At 39.6% G+C, this 27536-nt stretch overlaps 1 protein-coding gene across 1 annotated transcript in view; it reads right to left on the reverse strand.

Moving 5' to 3' along the window:
* Positions 1-19724, reverse strand: part of pcf11 (PCF11 cleavage and polyadenylation factor subunit) — a 31441-nt gene extending 11717 nt beyond the window's left edge. The window contains exons 1-8 of the mRNA XM_063053955.1: positions 19374-19724; positions 14777-14902; positions 12770-12958; positions 12342-12539; positions 6615-7771; positions 5234-5414; positions 3815-4646; positions 1204-2870 (exon numbers count right to left, since the gene is read on the reverse strand). Coding sequence (XP_062910025.1) covers positions 1204-2870; positions 3815-4646; positions 5234-5414; positions 6615-7771; positions 12342-12539; positions 12770-12958; positions 14777-14902; positions 19374-19544 — 4521 coding nt within the window. The 5' untranslated portion in view covers positions 19545-19724. The remainder of the gene's footprint in view (positions 1-1203; positions 2871-3814; positions 4647-5233; positions 5415-6614; positions 7772-12341; positions 12540-12769; positions 12959-14776; positions 14903-19373) is intronic.
* Between the last annotated feature and the right edge of the window lie 7812 nt (positions 19725-27536).

Here is a 27536-nt window from a genome sequence, read left to right on the forward strand (position 1 = left end):
CACCCCCTTCTTTTTGAGTGATGAAGGTCTTGACATGAAACCAACTATTTATTAATTTCCGTACATGCTGCCCGACCTCCAAAGATCCACAGGACCTCAGATTTCCAGTATCTGCAGAATCTCACGATTATGAAGTTCCTCTTTAGTTTTTGCACCTCATCTATCTATAGATGCATTATGGTTATCTACTGCCTTAGATATATAAAACATAGCTATACCAAAATCATGCAACACACATAAAAGTTGCTGGTGAACGCAGCAGGCCAGGCAGAATCTCTAGGAAGAGGTGCAGTCGACGTTTCAGGCCGAGACCCTTTGTCAGGACTAACTGAAGGAAGAGTGAGTAAGGGATTTGAAAGTTGGAGGGGGAGGGGGAGATCCAAAATGATAGGAGAAGACAGGAGGGGGAAGGATGGAGCTAAGAGCTGGACAGGTGATAGGCAAAAGGGATACGAGAGGATCATGGGACAGGAGGTCCGGGAAGAAAGACAAGGGGGCGGGGAGAGACCCAGAGGATGGGCAAGGGGTATATTCAGAGGGATAAAAAGGAGAGTGAGAGAAAGAAAGTGTGTATAAAAATAAGTAACAGATGAGGTACGAGGGGGAGGTGGGGCATTAACGCAAATTAGACTTTGATGTTCATGCCATCAGGTTGGCTACCCAGACGGAATATAAGGTGTTGTTCCTCCAACCAGAGTGTGGCTTCATCTTTACAGTAAAGGAGGCCGTGGATAGACATGTCAGAATGGGAATGGGATGTGTGGTCACTGGGAGATCCTGTCCCATGATCCTCTCATATCCCTTTTGCCTATCACCTGTCCAGCTCTTGGCTCCATCCCTCCCCCTCCTGTCTTCTCCTATCATTTTGGATCTCCCCTTCCAACTTTCAATTCCCTTACTCACTCTTCCTTCAGTTAGTCCTGACAAAGGGTCTCCGCCTGAAACATCGACTGCACCTCTTCCTAGAGATGCTGCCTGGCCTGCTGCGTTCACCAGCAACTTTTATGTGTGTTGCTTGAATTTCCAGCATCTGCAAAATTCCTGTTGTTTGTTATACCAAAATCATCCCAGTTACACCAGCTCAAAACTAATTTCACTATACAGACCCAGAAATGTTGCAAGGATCTTCTGACCTACACGTCCCAATACATTTACTCATCCACAAACTAACTGAGCTAAAAATAATTATTTGCCAGTACTCACAGGCTGTTGTTGGCGAGGCAGGTTTTCAGGTAATGAAGAAAGGTTATTGTTATAAAAGGTCCCGCATGCTGGTTCATACTGATCATGTGGTCTTTCCACTCGGGGTAATGGTGTCTGACCATCGAAGCAAGGACCAGCTGTTGGCATGTAGGTTGGATTGGCCAAAGTTGTTGCTCCATGTATGCCAGACTCATTAAAAGGAGATCCTTGAGGCATGTTAAATCTGGGTCCAGATTGTCCATCAAGGCCCCTTCCCTGATATTGAGAGCTTGGTGGATGACTGTTAAATAAATGACCGTTTCTAGGATCAGGATGCACTGGAGCCCCGTCAAACTGTGGCCCACGAGAACTTTCAAAATGTGTCCCTGGTTGTGCAGCTATTATGTCAAAACGACTTCCAGTAGGACCATCAAAACGAATGGCAGGTTGCCCTGGATGACCGCCTGAACCATCAAAATGTGCGCCGGGCTGCCCAATCTGTGGGCCATCAAAGCGCATACCACATGGTGCTGCATGACCACCAGGGCCATCAAAACGTGCACCTAGTTGACCTGGACGTGGACCATCAAAGCGTGCAATTGGTGGCCCTAGGCGTGAACCTGGACCATCGAAGTGCATATGGGGTGGTCCAGATTGTGGACCATCAAAACGCAAGTGTGGCTGCCCTACAAGACCATCAGGGTTATCAAAGCGTATGCATGATTGTCCTGGATGTGGGACATCAAAGTGCATAGCAGGCTGCCCAGGATGTGGATCAAAACGAGGGTGCCCTAGATGACCTCCAGAATTGTCCAACTGTGTGCCTGGCTGTCCTGCAGGCAGTCCAAAGCGTGAGCTTGGCTGGCCTGGATGACGACCTGGATTGTCAAAATGACCAGGATGTGAACCTTCAATGCGAGCACCAGGCTGTGGACCCTCAAAGAGAACCCCTGGCTGACCACCTGCATTTTCAAACCGTACCCCAGGCTGCACTACATGTGGACCATTAAAACGCACCCCAGGCTGAACAAGGTGTGGGCCATCAAATCGTGGGCCAAGCTGCCCTGGGCGAGGACCATCAAAACGTGGTCCAGGCTGTCCCATGCGGGGGCCATCAAAATGTGGCCCAAGTTGCCTTGGACGAGTACTTTCAAAACGGAACCCAGAGCGTGGGCCACCAGGACCGTCAAAGCGTACACAGGGTTGACCTACACGCAGGTTACCCGGACATTCAAAGCATGCAGCAGGGTGCCCCCTGTGGGGACCATCAAAACATGCACCAGCCTGTCCATCAAAATGTTTGCCGGGTTGCCCTGGAATGCCCTCAATCCAAAGACCAGAGTGGTCAGGGCTATTATTAACAGGTTGGACAAGTTGCTCCGGGAGATCCTGCATCCTCATCCTAGATCCAGTAACGTGCATGTCACAGCTTGGAGATCCATCCCTTCCACGAACCCATGTCCTGTCTGATTCAATGGGTTCATTTCTCATTTTATCCACATTTCTTAGAGGCACAGATTTTCCTGGCCCTGCTCTGTCACTTAGTTCTCTAAATCTCTGTGGAATTTCAGGTACACTTGATCTCATGCGTTGATTTTCAACTAGTCCAGCAGTCCTCAATGGTGCATCATAAGCTGATCTCTCTTCTGAATGACGGTCACGTTGCCTTGGCTCATCTCTTTTGGAATCTGATAAAACAAGTAATGAATTACTTTGAATTAAATTAAAATACAAATCACAGGGCAGGGTGAAACTGATAAAAATCTGTCAAAATAAAAACTATATTCAAAATACTTCTACAAACCTAACATTTGTAATATATTTCAAAGGTATATTTGTATACTGAGGTAAGATTAACTTCAGTACCAACATACATCAAAGTTGCTGGTGAACGCAGCAGGCCAAGCAGCATCTATAGGAAGAGGTGCAGTCGACGTTTCAGGCCGAGACCCTTCGTCAGGACTTCAGTACACAAGCTTTGACTATTTAGCAGTCATGGTCATTCAAGTTAAAAATTTAAGGAGAAGTGAATCTGTATGTCTGTGCAACTGCAAACCCAACTATAGTTGAAATGAGTGCTGCATAAATTGGATTGAAGTTCAGGAATTTCAATGCTCAAATAACAAAATGTACACCAGTTGATATTTGACATTTATAGTCAAATTTACATAAAAATCCCAAACATCTAGTGAACAAGTAGAAGTAGACAGTAGTTAACAACTGGTCTCAAGAATGATATTGTGGAGTGATGATCCTGTAGATATACCGGACCTACCCAGTGACTCAAGTCGGAAAATAAACATGTATAGATAGAACAGCTTCAGCCATAATGTCCACAACCTTACATACTAAACACAAGAAAGGTCATGCTTACGATACAGAAGAGCCACTGAAATACATACCAAGAGGCGACTTTATCTCCCATGAAATCTGTTGCAAACAGTAAATGTAGTTTAACATGTACCCAAATGTTAGAGTAAAAACCTCAACAGGGAAAACCGTGATATCAGATAGGTTTTTTTTTAAAAAACCAAGTGAAAAGATGCCCATTGCTTACTTTAAAATTATTTGCAAGTAGACAGGCACATTGTGACCAAGAACAAGATTATCAATTAATTAAACCTGAATTTACCTGGTCTTTCTCTTGGACCAAGTTCTTTGAGATCTCTTTCAGATTGATGTGCTCCTTGCCGCTGATCCTTATGATGTTCGCTCCGTGCCAGTTCTGGCTGTCTCATTCCATGGCTAGAATCGGTTTTGTATCGATCTTCAGGATTTGGTGAATTTCTTTGTTTAGTTGGCAAAGCATCATCTACCTGTTTTTTGCTGTCACGAATGTTACTTTGGTTTCGCTCGTCTACTAAAGGACTCATGCGTTGATGTGGCGGTGACACACGGTCACAATGTTTGTCATGTGACTGTCTATTATCACCAATAGGAGAATGTCTCACAGTTTTATCACAAGGTTTTCTTCTTTCTGAATGCCTTCCTTCAGTGTGATGCATACTCTCATTTGCTTCTCTTTTTTCCCCAAGTCTCCTTTCCTGAAAAGTGCCTCTTGTGTCATGTCTGTAGCTGTTCACATTTGGGGACTTGCTTCCTTGATCGGCATCTTCTCTTACATCAAGAGAAAGATCACTAGATACATCCTTACGGCTCTCTCTCATTTTCCAACGAGGTTCTGCATCATGCAATTGTTCTGATTGAACCCTGGTTCGTTTTAATTTAGACATATGCTCAAAATAGCTCAGTTCTGCTTCAGATAAAGATCCACCTTTACCTTGAGTTCTAGCTGGAGAATCTCCCTTAAGATCAGCTTTAAAACCCCTTGGAGAAACGTGGGATGCTTGCCAATCACCAGACCTATTCTTTTCCTCTTGGTACTGGAACAATTGATTGATTTGATGAGCAACAACAAGAAACTCATCATAACTTATCTCTGCAGCTGCTAGTCGTTGATTTGCCTAAAACCAGTAATAAACTGTATTAGGTGAAAAATCTAGATAAAACATTTAACATATTTAATAAGAATGAAAATGTCGAACTTTGTAACTACTAAGCTTGTCCAAAAAAAAGAGATCTCAGTGCAAGTGAACACACTGACATCAGATGAAAAAAAATTAAGGCCACCATAAAGTTACAATTCAATTGTTACGTTTCAGAAACAAGAAAACACCTAGTGCAGATATGTGTTACCAATGAGTACAAGGAATATTCCAATTTCACAGATCCAAATTTTGAGAGCTCCAATTTTTTTTTAACTATTCCAAAACCATTTTAAGCAGAAAAGAACTTTTTCTTCATTTATATAAATGCTTCTGCTACAAGTATGTGTTTCCTTTTCCTCTAGTTCAATTTTCATGTGCAAGGGAATTAGTAAATAACAATCTCCAACATAATCTCAATAAATGATACTAATTCTTCATTAATCTACCGCAAAATGCTTCTCAACCCCACCTCTTAAATTGATTATGCAGAAGAGAAAAAAATCTTTGTATGATAAAAATAAACATATTTAACTGATTACCAATTGTATTTAATATACTCTTACTTTTTTCAGTAAATCTCTCTTGCTAGCATTTGTCAATTCTTTGGGGATTTGTAAATTTGCATCAACACTCATTCTTTGCTGGCGTGGTGTTCGAGGAGACAGAATTCCTTTACTTCCAGGATAAACTTCCTTCTGATGTGGATATTTTGTATGTACTTGAGTATCCTGTTTTTGCTTCAAGCTAAAATGCAAACGTTTTCATTAGTCTTCATTATCAACCACACTATGTCAAATAATTTATTGGTTCTAGTTCTAACAGAACTCAGTCTTTGCCCCTCATTGAGCATTTGAAGCCCCCTCTCCAGCACATTCTGTAAAATAGACAAAGATTAATCTGTGAATGCCTAGCAATGACAGTTTTAAGCACCTGCTGGCATCAGTATCACCAATATTTTGCACAATCTGGTTCTAGACACAAAATCCCAATTTATGTAAAACAACAAAGAACAATCCCAAATCTTGTATCACTACTAAGTAATGGAAGAGTGAAGGTGAAGAGTGTTTAATAGCCTCTGAAGGAAGCTGACTTGTATTTAATTAACAATTCTGGAAAAACACCAAAAAATTGGACATGGGCATTATCTGTGGAACTGAAACACTATCACCTGGGGAGGACAGCTTTATTTTTATTCTACAACATGCAAAGAAAGCACATTATCCTAAATTGTTAAATTTGGAATTAAATCTGGCAACATGCAATCAATTCTGATGGAAAGTCAGCTGCTGTTCTGTCAAGGTGACATTGGACTATAATGGGAAGTGCTGGAAACCAAACATATCACAGTAGATATGGGTTGAAAAAGTGGACAGGCATACTGCAAATTGAATGAAGCTGCCCTACCCATATAATGATCAATGTATGTACATTTGGTTTCTCCAACATATAACTGAATGGTAGTAAACAGTAAAAGAGGTACTGCATTTTCTTCAGTTGCATGTGAATATAAAATGAAATGTTAAGCCTGAAGAAAACCCTCAGGTTTTTCTGAAAGGGGAGAAGAGGGAAACATTTATCTCAAGGTTGAATTCATTGAGAATGGCAAAAATCACTAAGGATATTCAGTTCAATGTGGAAGTTAGTGGGGTGGAAGACTGTCCTGGTACTTGGGGGTGAGATCAGATACAGTCAAGGGTTCTAAGAACAATGAAATAGAAGCCATAATTAAAATAGTCACAGAATCTGGATGGACATTACAGACCGTAGCAATATCTGTAACATTTTTCCAAATCAGGGCAAAACTTCAGTTTAGACAGAGGTGAAAAAAGTATCCTTTGCATATTGTGGAGTTCAGGTCAAAAGTCTGTATTTCAATTTAAACTTTGGAACAAAAGTACAGATCAAAATAAAATTACAGTCTGGGCCTGTGCATTCCACACTTACCTTTTAGCTTCCTCCCACCCAGATTTCCACCTTTTGGCAGATGGAGGGTCATGCCAGTTTTCAACATTTTCCTTTGGTTCAGGGGAGTGTCTGGGGGAATTTCTGTTTTCAGGACGTACAGCTTGTGATTCCTGACCCCTCTCATCTCGTGTCCTCTTGGGCTTCCGTGAATCTCTTGCTTCTGGTTTGGCATTAGCTTTCTTTCTAAGATCTCGATGTTCCCAGTTACTGCCTTGTTTATACTCATCAGACAAGGGCCTTTTTGCCAGTTTTTCTTTGTCTTGCACTTTGGAAAGTGGTGAAACACTTATACGTCTCCTTTTGGGTGACAACCTACTTCTCTGTCTTGTTGAACGTGATATAGGTGACCGTGATCTTGGGGACCGTGATCTTGATGATCTTGGATGTGATCTAAAATTAAATCCTCCAGATTTACTATCTCTTTCAATCTCTTTGCCATCCTTTTCATTTCCCAGAATGCCATTGATTGGTCTGTTTCTGTTTACTGAAGGCTTACGTTCAGTTCCTTTATTTTGATCTTCCTCCACCTTTTTCTCAGTACTTTCCCTCCTTTCTTTGGATTCTACTTTGCCATCAGTCTTATCTTGAGAAGACTTTCGCAATCTTGGATCTCTCTTTGCAGCTTCTACTTTTACCTTATCAGTGTCCATTTTTCTAGTATTTTTAACAGGCAACTTATTTTTCACTGGCGAAACCACTTTAGATTTTCCTTCTGACACTTTGGACTCCCTTCTGGCCGATCTGTCATTGACCTTATCTTTGTCTGGTTTTGATACACTGGCCTGATTTCCTGACTTCTCAGAGGATACTCTAGCTGGGCTATTTTTTTTGCTTACATTCTTTTCACATTTCAGTGTTTGCGTTGGCCCTTCCTTCTTAGCAGGATCTCTTGTCTGGTGACTGGGCCTATTTATGCGAGGATCTCTATTTGATGCTTTGGTATCACTGACATGTGCTGCCTGAGATCTTTCTGGTTGAGCCAATTCTTGTTGCAAAGGTCTGACTGCAGCTGGAGTTGGCTTTGCTGACCCCGGTGCAAGCATGGGAGAAACTTTTGTAATTGGTACATGTTGTTTTGAATGTCCAAGGTTTACCATTGAATCAGGAATGGGGTGTTGGGAAGCAAGTGAAGCAATCTGAAATAAAATCAGGCACAATTATGAAAAAAAAATAAAAGGAGCATCAACATACGTAACAAACTATGTCTTCAAACTAAAATATGGAATTAAGGAATTGTGTTTTTTATAGTTTCTAAAACAATTTTTCTTAAACCTTTACCAAGGTTGCTTCTAACTATAGAAACTGATGTACTCTAAAAACAGTACTTTGAAATAATTTTAGTTTTTCCTCAAATTTCAGCTGTTTCCACCTCATTAGTTTAGCATGCATTCTTTTATTTCAGCTTCTGTGTCACTGACTCCTATAATGTAGTATTTCAATTACTTTTAAAAGAGCGCTCAATTTCAAGCAAGGTATTGCACTCAAGATTCAAAATATTCACTGGAACAATTAAGACTACCTTATTGCATAAGAAACTGTCCAGGAAGAAATTGTCAGTTTCTTTTTAACAGTTTATATCACATTAAATGATTCCAACAGATGCATATGAAAATAGCCTTGTGACAAACTGGTTCTGCCTGTTACATCCAGCAAATATTCTGCACAGGTAATCACTTAAGACAATAAACCTTTCTTCAGATGACTCAAGCATTCCCATCATGATTTTTCACTTGGATTAGTCAGACACAAGAAAATTCAACTCTGCAGCCTATTTGAGTCTGCACCAATAAACAACCATTTTCATACTAATTCTATCCTAAACAATTCATTCTCTCCACATTCTCATTAACTACTCCCATACTCCCAAATATTTTACTCATCCATTCTATTGTTGTAATTTACCCAAGGACCCTCATTTTCTAGGACGTGGAAAGAAACTGTGGATTTACTGAAATCCACTCAACCACAGGAAAAATGAAAACTTCAGACATCTGGAGCCAAGATACCTCTGCTAGCTACACCACCATTGGCCACACATTTATTTTTTAATTGCTCAACAACACTTCAAATACAAACATGAATATAACTTTTGATAGCAAGGTAGTTTATGAAGCTGATGTTTTTGAAATGTTGGAGAAATTAACTCTCTTCTGATCAATAGCTGTTTCATTGATCAACAATAGTTATTGAAAATAAAGTAGGGTTCCCTAAAAAAGTTGCTGCTCAGAAAGTGCAGCAAAAGGGAAACCATGTTTTCTGAAAGGAAGAGATTCTTGTAATCTTTGACACCCAAAGACATTTCCCAAGAACTTCAACCACTTATTTCTGTTACAAATGGTCTCAGGTGCAAATCTTTTATGGTGGTTCAGAAAAATATCCCTCAAATTAATATTAATAACCAGAATTTTACTGGGATTTCCAACTGATAGGTTGAGAAAACATGCAATCTTCATGCAAATTCTACACTATCATGCCATATTTGTATCAGTCGTGTAATGGCAATGGGACTAGCAACCAAGGTAGCATGCTCAAACTCAACAACAGTAAATTCTGAAAGTCTAGTAATATGCATATTAGGAAAATCCGGCTCATATCCCACTTGTTTTCAAGTTTGGCAGGATCTGAGAAATAATTACTGACTGCCAACTTGACTTGATAATAACTGATGCCTTTCTTCATTAAAACTGTTTAGGGCAAACTGCATCTACCTTGGATCTCAAGGTACAGTGCAAAAAAAGTTGTGAACCCTTTGCAATTACTTGGTTTCCTGAATGCTCAAAATGTGATCTGATCCTCATCTAAGTCACAATACCACACAATTATACTTAGCCAATACAGAGTACATTATTTAAACAATCACAGTCTAGGTTGAAAAAAAGTATGAACCACTGGAGGTCTGATGCCTTCTACAAAAGCTATTTGGAGTCAGGTGTTCCAATCAATGAGATGAGAATAGGGGCGTGAGCTGTAGAAGACACACGAAGTCAGGTTACTGACAGAGCCTGCTCTTCAAGATAGATATGTTTATGTACACCATGCCTTGATCAAAACAACTTTCAGAGGACCTTGGAAGAACTGTAGATATGCATGAAGGTGGAAAAAGGTTACAAAAGCATTTCTAAAGACTTGAGTGCTCAAACCACAGTAGGAGAAATTATCTACAAAAGGAAACTACTCTCCCTGGGAGTGGCCGTCCTACAAAGATCACAACAGGAGCACAACTTGCAATACTGAATGTGAAAAAGAACCCAAGGATAACAGCAGAAGGCCTGCAGAAATCTCTAGAACTTGCTAAAATCTGTTAATGGAAGAACACCAGAAGCAACCACTGCTCTCCAAAAACCATTGCTGCATGTCTCAATGCGAATGACCACCTGGATGTGCCACACTTCTGGGACAATTTCTGTGGACAGATGACACAAATGAACTCCTATGTTTAGAGGAAAAAGTATGAACCATGGTGCAAGCTTGAAATTATTGAGGGCACAAAGAATTCAAAAATTGTATCAAGACATTTTATAGGATAATGTTAGGGTAGTGGTCTGTCACCTGAAGCTCAATAGAAGTTTGACAATGCAACAAGACAATAATCCAAAACAAAAGTAAATCAACAGAATGGTTAAAGAAAATAATGGCCACAGTCCAGACTTTAACCCAATTGAGATGCTGTGGCATGACCTGAAGATGGCTGTTCAAGAAAAGTATCCAGGAATGTGGATTAACTGAAAGTTTTGTATGGAGGAAGAGTCTAAAATTCCTCATCATTGTGCAAGTCTGATCAGCAGTTACAGGGCACATTTGGTGGAGGTTATTGCTGCTGAAGTAGGTGTCTACCGGTTATTAAATACATACTTTTTCCAGCCTGGACTGTGAATGATTAAGCAATGTGTTGAATGAAAATTACAACTGTGTTATTAGTTTATGTATTGCGACTTAAGTTTGTAGATGAAGATCAGACCACAGAGTAACAGAGAAAACCAGGTAATTGCAAAGGGTTCACAAACCTTTTCTTGCAACTATATACAAAGGGTGACTGGCCTTCTGCTCCAATTATGAGTAATGTATGCTATCCTTATAATACTAACCCCTTTCCAACTTGCAATTACTGATAAAATCCTGCCACATCGCTACAACTATTTGGAAAATACAAGTCATTGTAAGCAGAGAAAGCATTAAAATAGTCCAAGATCTGCTTGAACTGTATAAGTATTTGCCTCATACAGTCAGGGTATCCAGATTTCAGGATGCTTTCTGGTTATCCAATTGATGTACTTAAAAATAAAATGAGGTGAGAGCCAAAATACCCAGCTTTGCAAGAACCTGGCATTTGTTTTCCAAAAAACACAACTCAATTTCTTAGTACATTAATTGGATAACTAGAAAGCATCCTTAAATCCAAATAACTCAGTAAATATAGATGTTTTAAACATCTTCATATTTAGTGAATCAAAATTAAAACTCATTCTCATGATTCATTGACCTGAAATCGTATCTAGAAACATTGTTTGATCTAGGTATAGCAAGTGTTTGTCAGCTCATTTACTAGAATGTTTTGCTCATTTTATCAAGTTATTTTTTAAAACGAAGTTGTAGCAAAATCCAGATTTAATTTTGTGGAACGAAATACTATACTGTTTACAAATTATAATAGAAATTTTATCACCACTTAAGGCACAACTGTCAACCATCACACCGTTTTGGGGCAAGGAGATTGGCTCATCATCCAACATTGCCCCTGGGTGAAATCATCCCCCAAGCTAAATGTGCCTTTGTGGTCTTGATTTTCACCATTCTCATTAAATTCATACTGTGCTTTTCCCAATACACAAGTGAGATGCAAGCTAACCCATGATTTAAGAATGGATCTTAGCTGATATGGCAAGATTTATATATTCATATGAATGATGTAGCAGCCTTAAGATATTGCTGACATTGTTGATAGTGAAGCTTACTTGGCCAAATATTAGCCAACAGAAGCAGAGCTGTGACACTGTTACAGCTCGGAGTGTCCCAGAGTTCAATTGCAGCGCCACTCTAAGGAGTCGGTACACCCTTCTGTGGCAAGTGTGGGGTTTCTCCAGGTGCTCCAGCTTCCTCCCACAGTCCAAAGATGTACAGGGTATGTTAATTGGCCATTTAAAATTGTCCTGTGATTAGGTTAGAGTTAACCGGGGTTGTAGAGTTGTTACAACTGTATGGCTTAAAGGACCTACTCCATGCTGTATTGCTAAATAGCAATATTACTTTAAGGCCTATTTACACAACTGAACTTGTTTATGTATGACCTGAAGTACTGCCACTGCATTCCCCATGAGCTGGTAGAATGTGTTAACTGCCTTAGTAATGCAAGATAGCTAAATTTCAGACAAGTAATCAATAATTGCATTTAGAAAATATTAACACTGATTTGGCTATGCACACCCCCAGCTAATGAATGCGACACAGAACTAACAATGTTTAAAAGAGATTGTGAAGACTTAGCAATCCCTCAGATCAATATCAAATCTAAATGCTGTCAACCAATGAAAACTGACATTTCTGCTAAAATCCTAGGCGTTAAAATTCTGGTCCAAGGTTTTTCTATTATATCCCGATTTTCAAGTGTAAAATTCCGTCAACGCGGAAAAGTTAATCTCCACTTACCTTCACTCCCTATGGTTATTTACCACTGAAATGTAATATTTTGTGATTAGTACTTTAACTTACCAGTTGTGCCTTTGTCTGTTCTAATTCCAGTTCCAACTTCTTCTGTTGCAACTCAAGTAACTGCTTTTGTTTTGCTAATAGTTGCTGTCTTATAAACTGCTCTTGCTCCTGTGTTATGTTTTTCTGTGACTCAGCTATGTTTTGTTTGGCTGAGCTAACAGGAGCAACTGTGGAACTTGAGGTGCTGGGTTCTTCAAGCTACAAGCAAGGAAAAATTCAAGTTATGACCAGGGTATTCTACAATTCTCCAAGGAAGCTGGTACAAGAAATGTTGGCAAATAAGAGAAACACCACAACAAACATTTTGCAAATTTTCTTTATTTATGCTCATTAAGTTTAATAGTGCCAAGGACATTAATCCAACTTGAAGTTGACCAACATATGTTATGCTTTCCTTATGAAAGAGGCGAGATTCCTTTAACACTTACCGATCTATTTAAAAACTTGGGATTTACATGAATACTTGAACTGTTCACATTTGGTGGTAAAGGCTTAATAGGCCATGCAGGATCTATTTTGTTGACTTTGACGTCTAAGGCATAAAGTTTCGTCAGTTGAAACATATCATCCCACGTGGAACGCAATTTAAACAAACTTTTTCTAGTGCTCTCATCCACCTAAGAACAAAATAATTATCCAACTTTATGAGTGTTATGGCTTTTATAATCTTACAAACATACCTATCAGAATAAATCACAAAGAATGATTAAGAAAGCTGCATTAAAAGTGAGATTTCTTTTAATGAAGTTTCTGAAGCAGACTCAAGTACTGGGATATTTGTGCAGTTGCTTAGCTAATATGGTGTCTGTTGAGCGATTCAATTACTATTTTCAAAACATGCTATTTTTGTGTAAGGTACACAACAATGATCATTCACTGCCTCAACATTCTCCCTCAAAAACAAATCAAACTATACAATTTAAGCACATGCTTCAGAGTCAAAAATATAAATCTTAGTAATTACATTTTTCATTTGGTCACATGAATGCTGAGGACAACACTGCAGTACAAAACTTTACTATCCATTTGAATAGCATCTATAATCAAATGTAAATTTCAAATTGTGATTTCTGCTGACCTCACTCAAAGTGTTATCAGTGAGATGAAAGTTAATTTCTCACCATTTGAATTTCAGTTGCTGGTCACAGAATAATGCCAAATCTGGCAGTGATACATATTAAATTGTGATCTACTTCTGGGACAAAGATCGAAATTGGCTTAAATATAAAATAAAAACCTCCACTTCCAGTTGTATGAATCAAAAATGTGTCAGCACAAAGAATATTCAACATGAAAAAGCAATTGCATCCAGAACAAATGCTTAGGAAATGACGATGCCATTTAGTGTATTTGTAGGTTGGATTTGAAAGAGAAGACTCAAAGATCAGGGAATGTGAATTCTTATAGTCAGCCTCAAAAAGGAAAATTCTAGTTCTATTGCTAAAGGAAATTCCTTCTGTCATGGCAGTTAAGTGGCATGAAAAGTACCAAAAATGCAGTAAATTTCAATGCTTTTTGCCTTCGCCACGCCTTTGTGGCATGTCGGGCAGCAACCTTGCCATTTCTTTAGCATGTGTGTGTGTGTTTTTTTTAAATAAGAGGCAGAACTGCTAGCTTGACGCTCAACCCAGCACGGATGGAAAGTGTGCAAGGAGCCAGCCGGATTCAAACCCAGGACCATTCGCCTCGATGTTCAGTGTGGTTGCCACTGCACCACCAGTCAGCTTTTCAATGAAGTGAAGCCTCTAAAATATAGACACTTAAAACCTGCAAATAATTTTTCAAAAATAATGTAGAAGAGCACCCTATTCCACACTTATTTGCAGTTAATAATTTAGACAATTTAAGCACAATAACTTTGTTAACACCAGTTTTCTGGTGCATTTATAGTATTAAAAAATGGACATGCCCCCAAAGTACAATTTAAAAATTGAAGTTGTTTTTCCACAAAGGCCATTGATACATTATAATAGAAGCCACATGAAGTTATGCCCTCAAAATATTCAAATTTGTCCTTTTTCTCTATCAAGCAAAAGCATGAGGCTACCTGCCTATTATTGCACACAAAAAAATGTTTTTTTTTGGGGAGGGGGGGGGCTCAGAACCTGAAATTCAGAATGCAGTCAGAGAATTGTTTTAAATGAACAAAGATGCATCTCAGACTGTCCATGTTTAAAATCTAATCTTGTATTTCTACATATTCTCTCAAAACTCACCCTTCAGATTATAGCAAATCCATTTTCATGCCACTGAACTATTTTAAATGCAGCTCAATTCTGAAGTGTACCAATACAATGTAAATCTTGATCTGAGGTTAAACCATACATGCATTCCAGCTCCATAAACATACATACCTTTCATCAGCTACTTCAATTACAAAACAGAAGCAAATATATACATATATACACACACACTAGTGACAAAATTATAGGTACCTTTTCAAATACACTAGAAAATGTAACACCTAAGTTTTGAGCAAAGAGTGTGATATAGCTTCCTCCAACATTCTTCACAATGGAATCCATGAGATACATTACTGGAAGTTTCTCTGAAACTGGTGCCTGCAGCAATAGGAAAACTCAGAATATTAGGACAACAGATAAAGCAACTTTATAAAAAAGTCAATGACATACGAACACAGGAAGGTTCATTTGCAGTTAAGTGTAAACTGTTCCAGAATGCAGCATTTCTAGGATTTGGTTGTTGTCAACACGAAAAGGAATCCTTCAGTCTCAGAACAGTTCCATGGCGTCTGTGAATGCTACATTTACATTCACGTGTACATAGCCCTTTTACTGTTTGCTTCCATGTACGTCGCTTCAAAGATCTTCCATGTTTTCCAATCATCAGAAACATATTGGCGAGGAAATGGAATACAAGCTGCCAGTCATTCTTCAATTACTGCAGCAAAATGCAGTTCCAAGATTAATTATCAGTTATAATTCAGTAACCTAATTATGAATTTATAGAAATGGTTTTACAGACTAATTGCTTGCAAAGCCAGCCATTTTGCCCAAATATTTCTATACATTACACTATGCACTCATTACCAATTCCAAACCAAGAAAGTTTGTTTCTAATATTTTTGGGTGAGTGTTTAACATACCATTTATTCTGTTCACATTTGGGGACTATTCTGAAAGCACTTAACTTTGTCAAACTGCAGCTGAGTGTTTAGGCTATCAATGCCATTCTCAATTGACAAAATGCCAGCTGGTTTTCCTTAGGAACATACCAACGCATGCCAATCACAACCCAGCCAACTACAAGGCAGTAGTCATGGAATAAAGATCCTACTTGATTTTTTTTAAAAAAACCAACCTTATCCATTTTCATTGCAGTTATGTCAACTTTAAGACCAGATTTCATGCAACTTTCAATTATGCCTATTAAACTGAGCTCAGACCCTGAATGTCTCCCCACCCCCCCATTTACCACTACTATAAATCAATGTTTTAACAAAACCACATTAAGCATGTACATTTGAATTGTGCAAAAAGTATTCTAATTTTTAATGTAGAACTCACATTACTCTTGCATATCAGAATCAAACGCAACTCCAGCCTTCCCCACCAAACATCAAAAATCACATGAGAAAATGGACACCAGTACACACCAGGATAACAATGTAAACCTGTGTACTTTGATGACACGTGATGGATATTAATCAGTAGGTAACATTATGCTTGCTAATATTTAGATCTGCTGTGATCAAAGTGGTAGTTGAATTGTCATTTGATGGATGCCAGGTGAAATTTGAACACCGAGCCTGTTTGACTTCAGTTTTCTTGCAAATTTGCCCGCATTAATTAGGAAAACCAAATCCATGTTGACCCATGCTAGCCTACATCCACTCAAGACAACGTACTCTCAATTGCATTGAATTAAGACACCCTCTGCTTGAAATTCCTTAAAACCTTGTACAGTGCATTACTTCAAGACTAAAGCACCATCCCAATTCACAATTCAAACTTTAGGTTTACACTTTTAGCTGTGCTTTGTATGAGATACAAATACAAAAAGGTAAAGATCTTATTGATTAGTCACTTCTTAAAGATAGGCCTTTAACTCATTATGAAACTCCATTAGAACAATCTCTATTACACTTAATGGCTAAAATGTGGTTTAACAATGTTGGAGGCAGGCAATTATAATATTCCCAATGTAATAGATATACATAGTACACAAGGATTTGCTTTTGTTTGGGTTTGAACTGAATGTTCCAATTATACTTGAATCCAAATTACATATCGAAGACCATCTTTACATTTAGACAGCCTTCAAATTGCTGACCAATTATTAAACTTTGGACTGAATAAACCTGTATAAATTATGTGCTTAATTGAGGTAGCATCATTTCTATAGCAACATTACTCCAGGAATCAGATACTGTCAAAGTTTATTAGTTCCATAAAGTTCTGGACAACATGCTATGTGAATTATGGGAACTGGTAGGTTGTTCGCAAAGGCAATGACATCCTTAAAAGAATTTGAAGTTACAGCCAATAATAGGATTTCAACCTAAATTTTATGCTCCAAATCTTTCCAGAATCTGATCACAGAATGCTGTATACTATACAAATGGAAAATCTGGAGCTCAAAAAGCAATCATAACTTAATTGCTTTCATGAAATGGAGCTTTCAAAAACTAACACTACTTTCATCAGCTCTTGAACAGGCCATACTTGATTCATGTCCTTCAAGAAATTCATTTATTAAATATCAAGGAAAGTAGTTTTCATCTTTAACCCTGAAATTCACCAAGCTACTTATTTAAATTGGTTTAATGTTTCATTTGGTGTGGATCTTATCAGATTACTGGAAATCAAATTCTAGTATCACTATTACATTGTAAATTATGATCTGCTCCAATTCTGTCCAACATAAAACATGTAAATTTCAGCAATAATGATGTTCTTCTAACTACCGGCCAAGAAATTATTCATTTATATGGAAGCCGGGCCATTTAGTTTCCACCATCAATGAACAGTTGAGAGGAATAAAATAATCAGACGTTCCGGGACCAAGAAAGAGCAGGAACATATGAAAGCAAAAAACATTGGTATCAAAGCTGCAGATACTGGCAATTTTTAGAAATAGTTAACACACTGACTACCAGTCAACTCAAAAAGCGGAAAATTAGTTAAGAACAAAGGAATAGGAATAGGGCATCTGGCCTGTTGAGCCTGCTCCATCATTAAGATTTAAATTTATTACAAGGGTAAATAAAAAAGATCATTTGTGATCTATGCTGAAGAGCATGGGAGCTGCACTAGTTCTTGCTCCAAGAAGCCATGCTATTCCAATTAACCAGACAGCATTTTCGCATCATCAGGGCTTTAAGCAGCCAAAATTTTATGCTGATAAATTCCAAAAATAAACCAGAGATGGTAGTCAGACCATAGGTATCGAAGTCATTAAATGACGTGTGAAAATGAACACCTGTGTGAGCTGTAGACCTTCAGCATCTACCAATATATCTGCAACAGGGTAAGTAGCAGACATTACTGAATTTTACCCAGCAACATGCTTAATAACGGAGGTCACAAAACTGAATGCTTAACTTGGCCATATTAAGGTGATTTGACTACGTTGGATTACAATAGAGCTATACTATTGGTAAGCAGATTGTATATATTTGCTTCAAAAACCTGTGTAATTATGGAGAAAACTGAAAAACCTTCAACGTTCCTAATGGGCCTTTGATTGCCAATGATAATTATTCATATGAACACCATCCATGCAACTGTTCAAAGCGGTTTCATTAAGTAATCAAAGCTTGCTTTTTCATCTTACTTTACCAAGTGGAAATTCCACATTCTCAAGTCACAAAGCAAGACTATGAAACAATACAAGTTTAAGTTTAGAATTCATCTAATGCGTTGGTGTTATAAAATTGTCCTTAAGGGCTGAACTTAGATGTTTATTACTTTATAGCTTAACGAATCATTTTGAATTCTCCTCAACCACCTAAAGTTAATCTATATACCCCATTTTAAATATCTAATACAATAACTCTTCATCGCTTATTTATACTTCGTTTTAGGCAGCCCCCAATACTTAAGCTTTCAACATTCAGTTTTGTGATTAGTGTGCCCCTGAATAGAATACCAATGACTCAAACAGTAATAAAAACCTTGTAAGTCTGAAAGAAATAAGACAAAAGAAAGTATTTCATTTTCTTTATTGGCAATTTTTCATAACCATTTAAACAGGTCACGCCATTAAGAACATTAGATAAAAGATATCACTAATATCCTTTATTTTTTTTTAAAAAGGGAAGCATGTTCGGTCTGGCCCAGTTACAGAGAAAACCACCTGCACCCAACCACACATACTTGTTTTCGTTTAACTATCTCACTACGTCAGAAATATTAACGCGAACTAAAAAGGCAAGAAATTCGAGCCACTTAACTAAATCTAACGATAAAGACAATTTAAGGAGCTAGCAAAATGCAATCTCTGCGGGGCTATTAATACGTAATCTACACAATCAATAAACTAACACTGGAAATATGGACTTAAAACACGATATATTTAACAGCTAATAAGTAATTTCGTAGCCGACACAGCGGTTCGGGTGCAACAGAACCACTTTAACCAGCCGTCCCTCCCTCCCTCCCTCCCCCAGATCGCTGCCCCGAAGCCAGTCACACCCGAGGACACAGGAGAGGGAGGGGAGAGGGCAGGCTCCGGCTAATCGGCGAATGTCGGACCGGACACACGGCAGCTGCAGGATCGAGGAGAAAATAAAGCTCACTCTCGCTGATCTAGCCCGAAATTAAAAAACACATTCGCTTAGGGGGAAAAAACATGGCGGGATGGAGAGCCGCCGACGCCACGGCTGGAAGAGACCGGGCGGAGGCTAAAATCCGCATTACAGTCGGGCCGCCATCTTGATCAACAGCAGCAACAGGGAGGCGAGCCGAGCCGCCAGATGTCTCACCCCTTCTCCTAGCCAGACTTTTAAAAAAAAACTCGGAATTTTCTTCGAAAAAATGTTTTAAATTAAAACAAAACTGATTTAAAAACCTTGAATATTTGTGCTTCGATTAACTTGACGATTTCCGGCGAGTACTTCAGGTTCTCTTCGGCCAAGATGGTGAGGTTGTTGATGTGCGGTTTGCTGTTGAAAGTCAGGTCTTCTAGCGACGACTGATATTCTTTACAGGCGTCCGCCTTCGCCGCGTCTTCCGCCATCATTGCGTTTTAAATGAAAACTCCTTCCGTTCACTAATACCTCACGGATATAAAAAAAAGCCTCCCCTTAAAAAATACGTATTTACTCTCTAAATGAACGCATAGTAAGGAAGTCCTTTCTAAAACCAAGTCAAAACTACAGTTAACTGTCCTCAACAGCTCCACACGTCCACTCCTTCCCCTCTCCTAATACAAAATGGCGGCGAGGACAGTTAACTTATTCCAAGCGTCACAATCGGGCGTGATCACAGTCAGAATTCATTGGTTGCTATCGTGACGGACGTAAACCGGTGTCATTTCATTTGTTGTCTCAATATTATTTGCATAATCATTAAGACGATCCACAAAGTACGACAGCTGATTGGTGCCTGCTCTGGTACACTGCGTCTTGCTGTACTCCTCGGCTCGTGATTCGCTGCTGGTTTGCGTTGGCTGGAACGTGTTCTGACGTCTGTATCATGTGGCCACGTGGATTACCGGAACAAGCTCCAAGTTGCGCACGGCCGCAAGAATGGAGTTCGAACTGATTATCTGCGTTGTTAATTCCGGAAGTCACTGTGTTCTCTTTGTTTATTTTCAAACACTACATTGATTGTCTTTATTTTTTTTGTAATCACATAATGTATAATATAAATATTATCTCCGAGCGTTCTTTCAATTATCTATCTTTACTTAAAATAACACCAAGGGAAATACAGTAATTGATGTCATACAGGCGTGGTGTCTGGAAAAATATTCCCAAGGACGCAATGCCCTCGTTATTACTTGGCTGTGGGATACAGCACCTTTTTTCACTATTATATTTACCAGCCAGCAATTACATATTTTTAGAAAATGGAAAAGACATTCTGTTTGTCAATTCTACAGCAATCCATCTGGTCTCATTCTCTTTGTCTCAATAGACAATAGGTGCAGGAGTAGGCCATTCGGCCCTTTGAGCCAGCACCACCATTCACTGTGATCACGGCTGATCATCCACAACCAGTACCCTGTTCCTGCCTTCTCCCCATATCCCTTGACTCCGCTATCTTTAAGAGCACTATCTAACTCTTTCCTGAAAGCATCCAGAGAATTGGCCTCCACTGCCTTCTGAAGCAGAGCATTCCACAGATCCACAACTCTCTGGTTGAGAAAGTTTTTCCTCAACTCTGTTCTAAATGGCCTACCCCTTATTCTTAAACTGTGGCCTTTGGTTCTGGACTCCCCCAACATCGGGAACATGTTTCCTGCCTCTAGCGTGTCCTATCCCCTAATAATCTTATATGTTTCAATCAGATCCCTTCTCATCCTTCTAAATCCCAGTGTATACAAGCCCAGTCGCGCCAATCTTTCAACATATGGCAGTCCTGCCATCCCGGGAATTAACCTTGTGAGCCTACGCTGCACTCCCTCAATAGCAAGAATGTCCTTCCTCAAATTTGGAGACCAAACCTGCACACAATACTCCAGGTGTGGTCTCACCAGGGCCCTGTACAGCTGCAGAAGGACCTCTTTGCTCGTATACTCAACTCCCCTTGTTATGAAGTCCAGCATGCGATTAACTTTCTTCACTGCCTGCTGTACCTGCATGCTTACTTTCAGTGACTGATGAACAAGGACACTTAGATCTTGTTGTACTTCCCCTTTTCCTAACTTGACACCATTCAGATGGTAATCTGCCTTCCTGTTCTTGCCACCAAAGTGGATAACCTCACATTTATCCACATTAAACTGCATCTGCCCATTCACCCAACCTGTCCAAGTCACCCTGCATTCTCATAACATCCTCCTCACATTTCACACTGCCACCCAGATTTGTGTCATCTGCAAATTTGCTAATGTTACTTTTAATCCCTTCATCTAAATCATTAATGTATATTGTAAATAGCTGTGGTCCCAGCACCAAGCCGTGCGGTACCCCACTAGTCACTGCCTGCCATTCCGAAAGGAACCCGTTAATCCCTACTCTTTGTTTCCTGTCTGCCAACCAATTTTCTATCCATGTCAGTACCCTACTCCCAATACCATGTGCTCCAATTTTGCCCACTAATCTCCTATGTGGCACCTTATCAAAGGCTTTCTGAAAGTCCCACTGTCGTACAATTTCTTTCAGATACTTATCCACCTTCCAATGAACATATAATTGAAATGGCTTTCACCAATATCCCTGACAATGCATTCCTGTATCTAAGTAAATGCAGAGGAGTTTTTGACTCTCTTGTCACTTAAGGTTTTTTTTATGGTCAATCATTTTCATTCCATGTCCTCTTGCACTCAGCCCATCTGACAGTGGCACTCGTTTTTCTTCTTTATTTATACTCTTAGTGACTACAAATAGTGCTATCAAATCTCCTTACAATCTCCTCCATTAATAACCCCAGATTTTCCAGATTATCTAATTTTCTCATTCTGGAAATATTTGTGGCCATCTGCATCTTTCTTTGAATCCTAAACTGGACACAATATTCTTGCAAACAACAGGAATTCTGTAGATGCTGGAAATTCAAGCAACACACATCAAAGTTGCTGGTGAACACAGCAGGCCAGGCAGCATCTGTAGGAAGAGGTGCAGTCGACGTTTCAGGCCGAGACCCTTCGTCAGGACTAACTGAAGGAAGAGTGAGTAAGGGATTTGAAAGTTGGAGGGGGAGGGGGAGATCCAAAATGATAGGAGAAGACAGGAGGGGGAGGGATAGAGCCAAGAGCTGGACAGGTGATAGGCAAAAGGGGATATGAGAGGATCATGGGACAGGAGGTCCGGGAAGAAAGATGCGGGGGGGGGACCCAGAGGATGGGCAAGAGGTATATTCAGAGGGACAGAGGGAGAAAAAGGAGAGTGAGAGAAAGAACGTGTGCATAAAAATAAGTAACAGATGGGGTACGACGGGGAGGTGGGGCCTTAGCGGAAGTTAGAGAAGTCGATGTTCATGCCATCAGGTTGGAGGCTACCCAGACGGAATATAAGGTGTTGTTCCTCCAACCTGAGTGTGGCTTCATCTTTACAGTAGAGGAGGCCGTGGATAGACATGTCAGAATGGGAATGGGATGTGGAATTAAAATGTGTGGCCACTGGGAGATCCTGCTTTCTCTGGCGGACAGAGCGTAGATGTTCAGCAAAGCGGTCTCCCAGTCTGCGTCGGGTCTCGCCAATATATAAAAGGCCACATTGGGAGCACCGGACGCAGTATATCACCCCAGTCGACTCACAGGTGAAGTGTTGCCTCACCTGGAAGGACTGTTTGGGGCCCTGAATGGTGGTAAGGGAGGAAGTGTAAGGGCATGTGTAGCACTTGTTCCGCTTACACGGATAAGTGCCAGGAGGGAGATCAGTGGGGAGGGATGGGGGGGACGAATGGACAAGGGAGTTGCGTAGGGAGCGATCCCTGCGGAATGCAGAGAGGGGTGGGAGGGAAAGATGTGCTTAGTGGGGGGATCCCGTTGGAGGTGGCGGAAGTTACGGAGAATAATATGTTGGACCCGGAGGTATGTTGGAAGAACAGACCTACTGACCCAATATTACATCCCATTTTATATGTTAAAGAACACAGGTAACAACAGGACAATCTCTATAGCTACATAATGCTTCCTTTGAATTGCACATAATTTCAAATGTCTAGATCTTCACACCAACACACCCAAAATGAGTGTTGATCACCTCCGTCAATCCTAGCTGCATCATGTAGATGCGGACATCTCAGGTGAATGGGTGTTTCCTGGTTTGCAATCAATCCCAGTCTGCAGCTTCAGGAAAACTATTGTTCTGAGTTGCATTTTCAACTCAATCTGCAATCCACATTCCATTCTGAAGACTGGATGCTGTTGAAATTAATATTAATATTAGCTATATACCTTAACTCCAGAATACATCCTAACAATTGAGGTTGAGGTTGTTGTTGCAACACCACCCAGCCATCTGGTCTATCTCACCATTGTATGCCTCCTCGTCACCATCTGATCTATCTCACCATTGTATGCCTCCTCGTCACCATCTGATCTATCTCACCATTGTATGCCTCCTCATCACCATCTGATCTATCTCACCATTGTATGCCTCCTCGTCACCATCTGATCTATCTCACTGTTGTATACTTCCTCGTCACCATCTGATCTACTCACTACTGGATGCACCTCATCACCATCTGATCTATCTCACCATTGTATGCCTCCTCGTCACCATCTGATCTATCTCACCATTGTATGCCTCCTCGTCACCATCTGATCTATCTCACTGTTGTATACTTCCTCGTCACCATCTGATCTATCTCACCATTGTATGCCTCCTCGTCACCATCTGATCTATCTCACCATTGTATGCCTCCTCGTCACCATCTGATCTATCTCACTGTTGTATGCCTCCTCGTCACCACCTGAGATTTCTCCATGCATAAATATCCCTTTTTAACTAGACAATCTCCCCCTTCTTACAAACTTTTACCTGCAAATTTTCTTTAAATTACCTTTAATGTTGTTTTCCAGTCTTTCTTTCTTGCATTCCATTTTGCCACTCTAATTCTCATTTCTCGTATTGCCCCTGAACTTGCTGTAAACAGCATGGTTTTCACTTGTGTCAACAACATGGTGTCTGCTATGCACTCTTTTTTCATACTTCCTATCTTTTCTGTTATCTAGGGAGCTTTGGCTTTAATTTCCAAACCCTTTTTCCCTTTTGAATGTACCAAGACTATAGCTGTATCATCTTCAGTTTAAGCCCTACCATTACTCAATTGCAGTTCTAACTACTAACGTTTAAGTACAATTTATTTAAATAGCTGTTCTCCAATTGATGAATTTTACTTTCTTCCTTTTAGGGCCAGAGGTTTAGCAAAAACTTTCCCATAATAACACTTAAGAAACTCCATACCCTCCTGGCCCTCCTGGTTATCTGCATTAGAAAGTCGGCGTTGCTGGATTTAATTAATCTCTGCAAAGTTGCTCCTTAATTTCCCTCCCTCCAGTTGTAGACTACAGAATAGCCTAAACCATGCAGTCACAGCTCTATTTTTCCATAAGTTTATGGATAGATGGATTTTTACTTTATCAAGTTAGGTGATCCTCTCTTTCCAACTCTGCAGTATCCTCTTCCAGCAACATTGTCATTTCCCTTCATTCCTTCTCTTCCCAATCTTTCAGATTACATTGCACCCAGGAATACTTATCCCAACCTTTTATGAGTCAAATCTTGGCTACTGATACAAATTGGTAATCACACATGGTCAGTAGCCATGTTTAATATACTTTAATCCTGTTCTAAAGCTTTTTGTACTCTGCCTTATTTGTCTTTCCACGTACGACATGGTGGTGTAGTAGATCGACCAATCACTTCACAGAGTCAGTGATCACTGATTAGGGTTCGATTCCCATTGCTGTCTGTAAGGAGCTTGTATGTTCTCCAAAGCCATGAGTGTTTCCTTTGGGGGGGGGGTCCAATTTCTTCCCATGTTTCAAAGAAGTACAGTTATGATTAGGTTTAGTAAGCTGTGGGTATGCAACGGTAGCACCAAAGCATGGTGACAATTGTGGGTTGACCTCAGCACATCCTCGGTAATTAAATTTGATGCATTTCATTGCATGTTTCAATGTTTCGATGTTCATGTAACAAAAAAAGCTAATTTTTAATCTTTAATTTTTTTATCCACTCCAGTCAAATCATTCTAAGTACTGTCTGGTATTTCTCCAATCATCTTCATGAATTTTCTTCTGGTCATGGAGGATTTAAACATTCAGGTAGATTGGGAAAATCAGGTTGGTGCTGGATCCCAAGAGAAGGAATTTATAGAAGGGCTACGAGATGGCTTTTTAGAGCAGCTTGTGATTGAGCAGACTAGGGGAAAGGCAATTCTGGATTGGGTGTTGTGTAATGAACCAGATTTGATTAGGGAGCATGATGTAAAGGCACCCCCAGGAGGCAGTGATCATAATATGATAGAATTCAACATGCTGTTTGAGAGGGAGAAACTAAAATCGGATCTATCGGTATTAAAGTTGAGTAAAGGTAACTACAGAGGCATGAGAGAGAAGTTGGCCAAAGTTGATTGGATGATGACACAAGCAGGGATGACAATTGGGCAGAAATGGCTGGAATTTCTGTGAGTAAATCAGAAGAAGCAGAATTCATCCAAAAGAAGAAGCATTCTAAAGGGAGGATGAGGCAACTGTGAATGGCTGACAAGGGAAGGATAAGACGGCATAAAACCAAAGTCCTGACGAAGGGTTCCGGCCCGAAACGTTGACTGATCATTTCCACGGATGCTGCCTGACCTGCTAAGTTCCTCCAGCGTGTTGTGAGTGTAACATAAAAACAAAAGAGGGCATACAATTTTGCAAACATTAATGGGAAGCTAGAGGATTGTAAAGCTTTTAAAAACCATAAGAGGAAGGGCACCAGAGGGAGGTGATATGCAAGTGAGGAGAAGAGAAGGGGTGAGAGAGACGCAGAATGGAGAATGATGAAAAGAGAGAAGGGGAAGGGGGGAAATTACTAGAAGCTGGAGAAATCAATGTTCATGTCATCAGATTGAAGGCTATCAGATGGAACATGAGGTATTGCTCCTCCACTCTTATAGGAACCTGGACTTTTCTTCATACTTAACGAATTCCAATGAATTCTTTATCTCCTCAAATTCCTTCTAAGCATTCTATTATCTTAAACCTTTGTTTTTATTTTGCTTATTTATCTCTCTTGAAAGGGAAATGAATTTCTCAAAAGCCTTCTCCATTCTAAAGAGAATAATAATTCCAACTTAAACAGCCTTATTCAAAGTTAAACTTCCCTCTGATGATAACATCCAGATAAATCTTATTGAAATATTCTCCTGTGCTAGTACATGCTTTCCATAATTTGGTGACCACAACAGTAAGTAGTACTCTGGCAGTAACTTAATTCGTTTTCTAACAGCAACCCTTCGCTTGTTTTTGATGCTTTAGCAACAAAAGAGGATAGTCCAGATGCCTCTTTAATTACCTTATCTATCTCTTCCTTGACCTTCAGGGATCAATGAACATGCACCCCAAATACCCCCTCTTCCTTTACTTTTCTTGGTATCCCAGCATTTACTGTCTCTACCCTTGCCTTCTCTGCCCTTCCCAAATAAATTCTCCAATACTTCTTTGGAGTGAATTCCAGTTGCTATTTTACTGCCCAACTCAACAGTCCACTTTCCCATCCTTTTTCCTTAAGTGCCAAAGTGTCATTAGATCTTACTCGTGAATATACTCAGTGTTTAAACATCTGATTTATGACCACCTGACCAAATAAAATTCATCAGCATTCAATGCTAAATGGTCAACATCCTATCCAGAGACTGGGACTTTTCATTCTTCAATCTCCGTCAGAGAAAACAGACGGTCAAACTTCATCTTGACAAATATTCTAAGGCTTTATGCATTTCAATGGGATCATTACATTCTTCTGAACTCAGGAGAATAGAGACCCAATTTACTCAATTTCTCCTCTTAAAACAGTCTTCTCATTCCAGAAAAGAATCTAGTGAACCTTCTTGACACACCCTCTTCCCTATGTAGGGAGATCAAAACTGATTGCAATCTCACTGGAGGTCCATACAACTACAGCAAGGAATCTTTATTCTTTTACACCTGGCCTCTTATAGTATAGGCAACATACCATTTTTCTTTTCAGTTGCTTGTGTCTGTATTTTAGTACTTTGTCTGTCATGTGCAAGGACCTCCAAATATCTTGGGATAAAAGATAAAAAAAAATCTCTGCTCATCTATTTTTTTCTTTCCAATGCTATAGTTTTTCAAATCCACATTCTGCTCTTTCAACATAGAAGGTCATTTCCCAGTACTGGTACAGATTGTATTTATACGTGCCTGGATGTTGGATTAACTTTATCAACTGATTTATTAATTGTCATCTCATTGAATCCAAGGAAATGTTTGTCTTAAGCAACATTTTAACCCTTGTTGTGTATTTAATATTTCAGTAATATTGTAAACATACTGTTTGATTAAGCATTCCTTGTTTACATAATTCATAATGGTTATATATACAAATTA

The sequence above is a fragment of the Mobula hypostoma genome, chromosome 7 (genome assembly GCF_963921235.1).
Source record: "Mobula hypostoma chromosome 7, sMobHyp1.1, whole genome shotgun sequence".
In the NCBI taxonomy this organism is placed as follows: Eukaryota; Metazoa; Chordata; class Chondrichthyes; order Myliobatiformes; family Myliobatidae; genus Mobula; species Mobula hypostoma.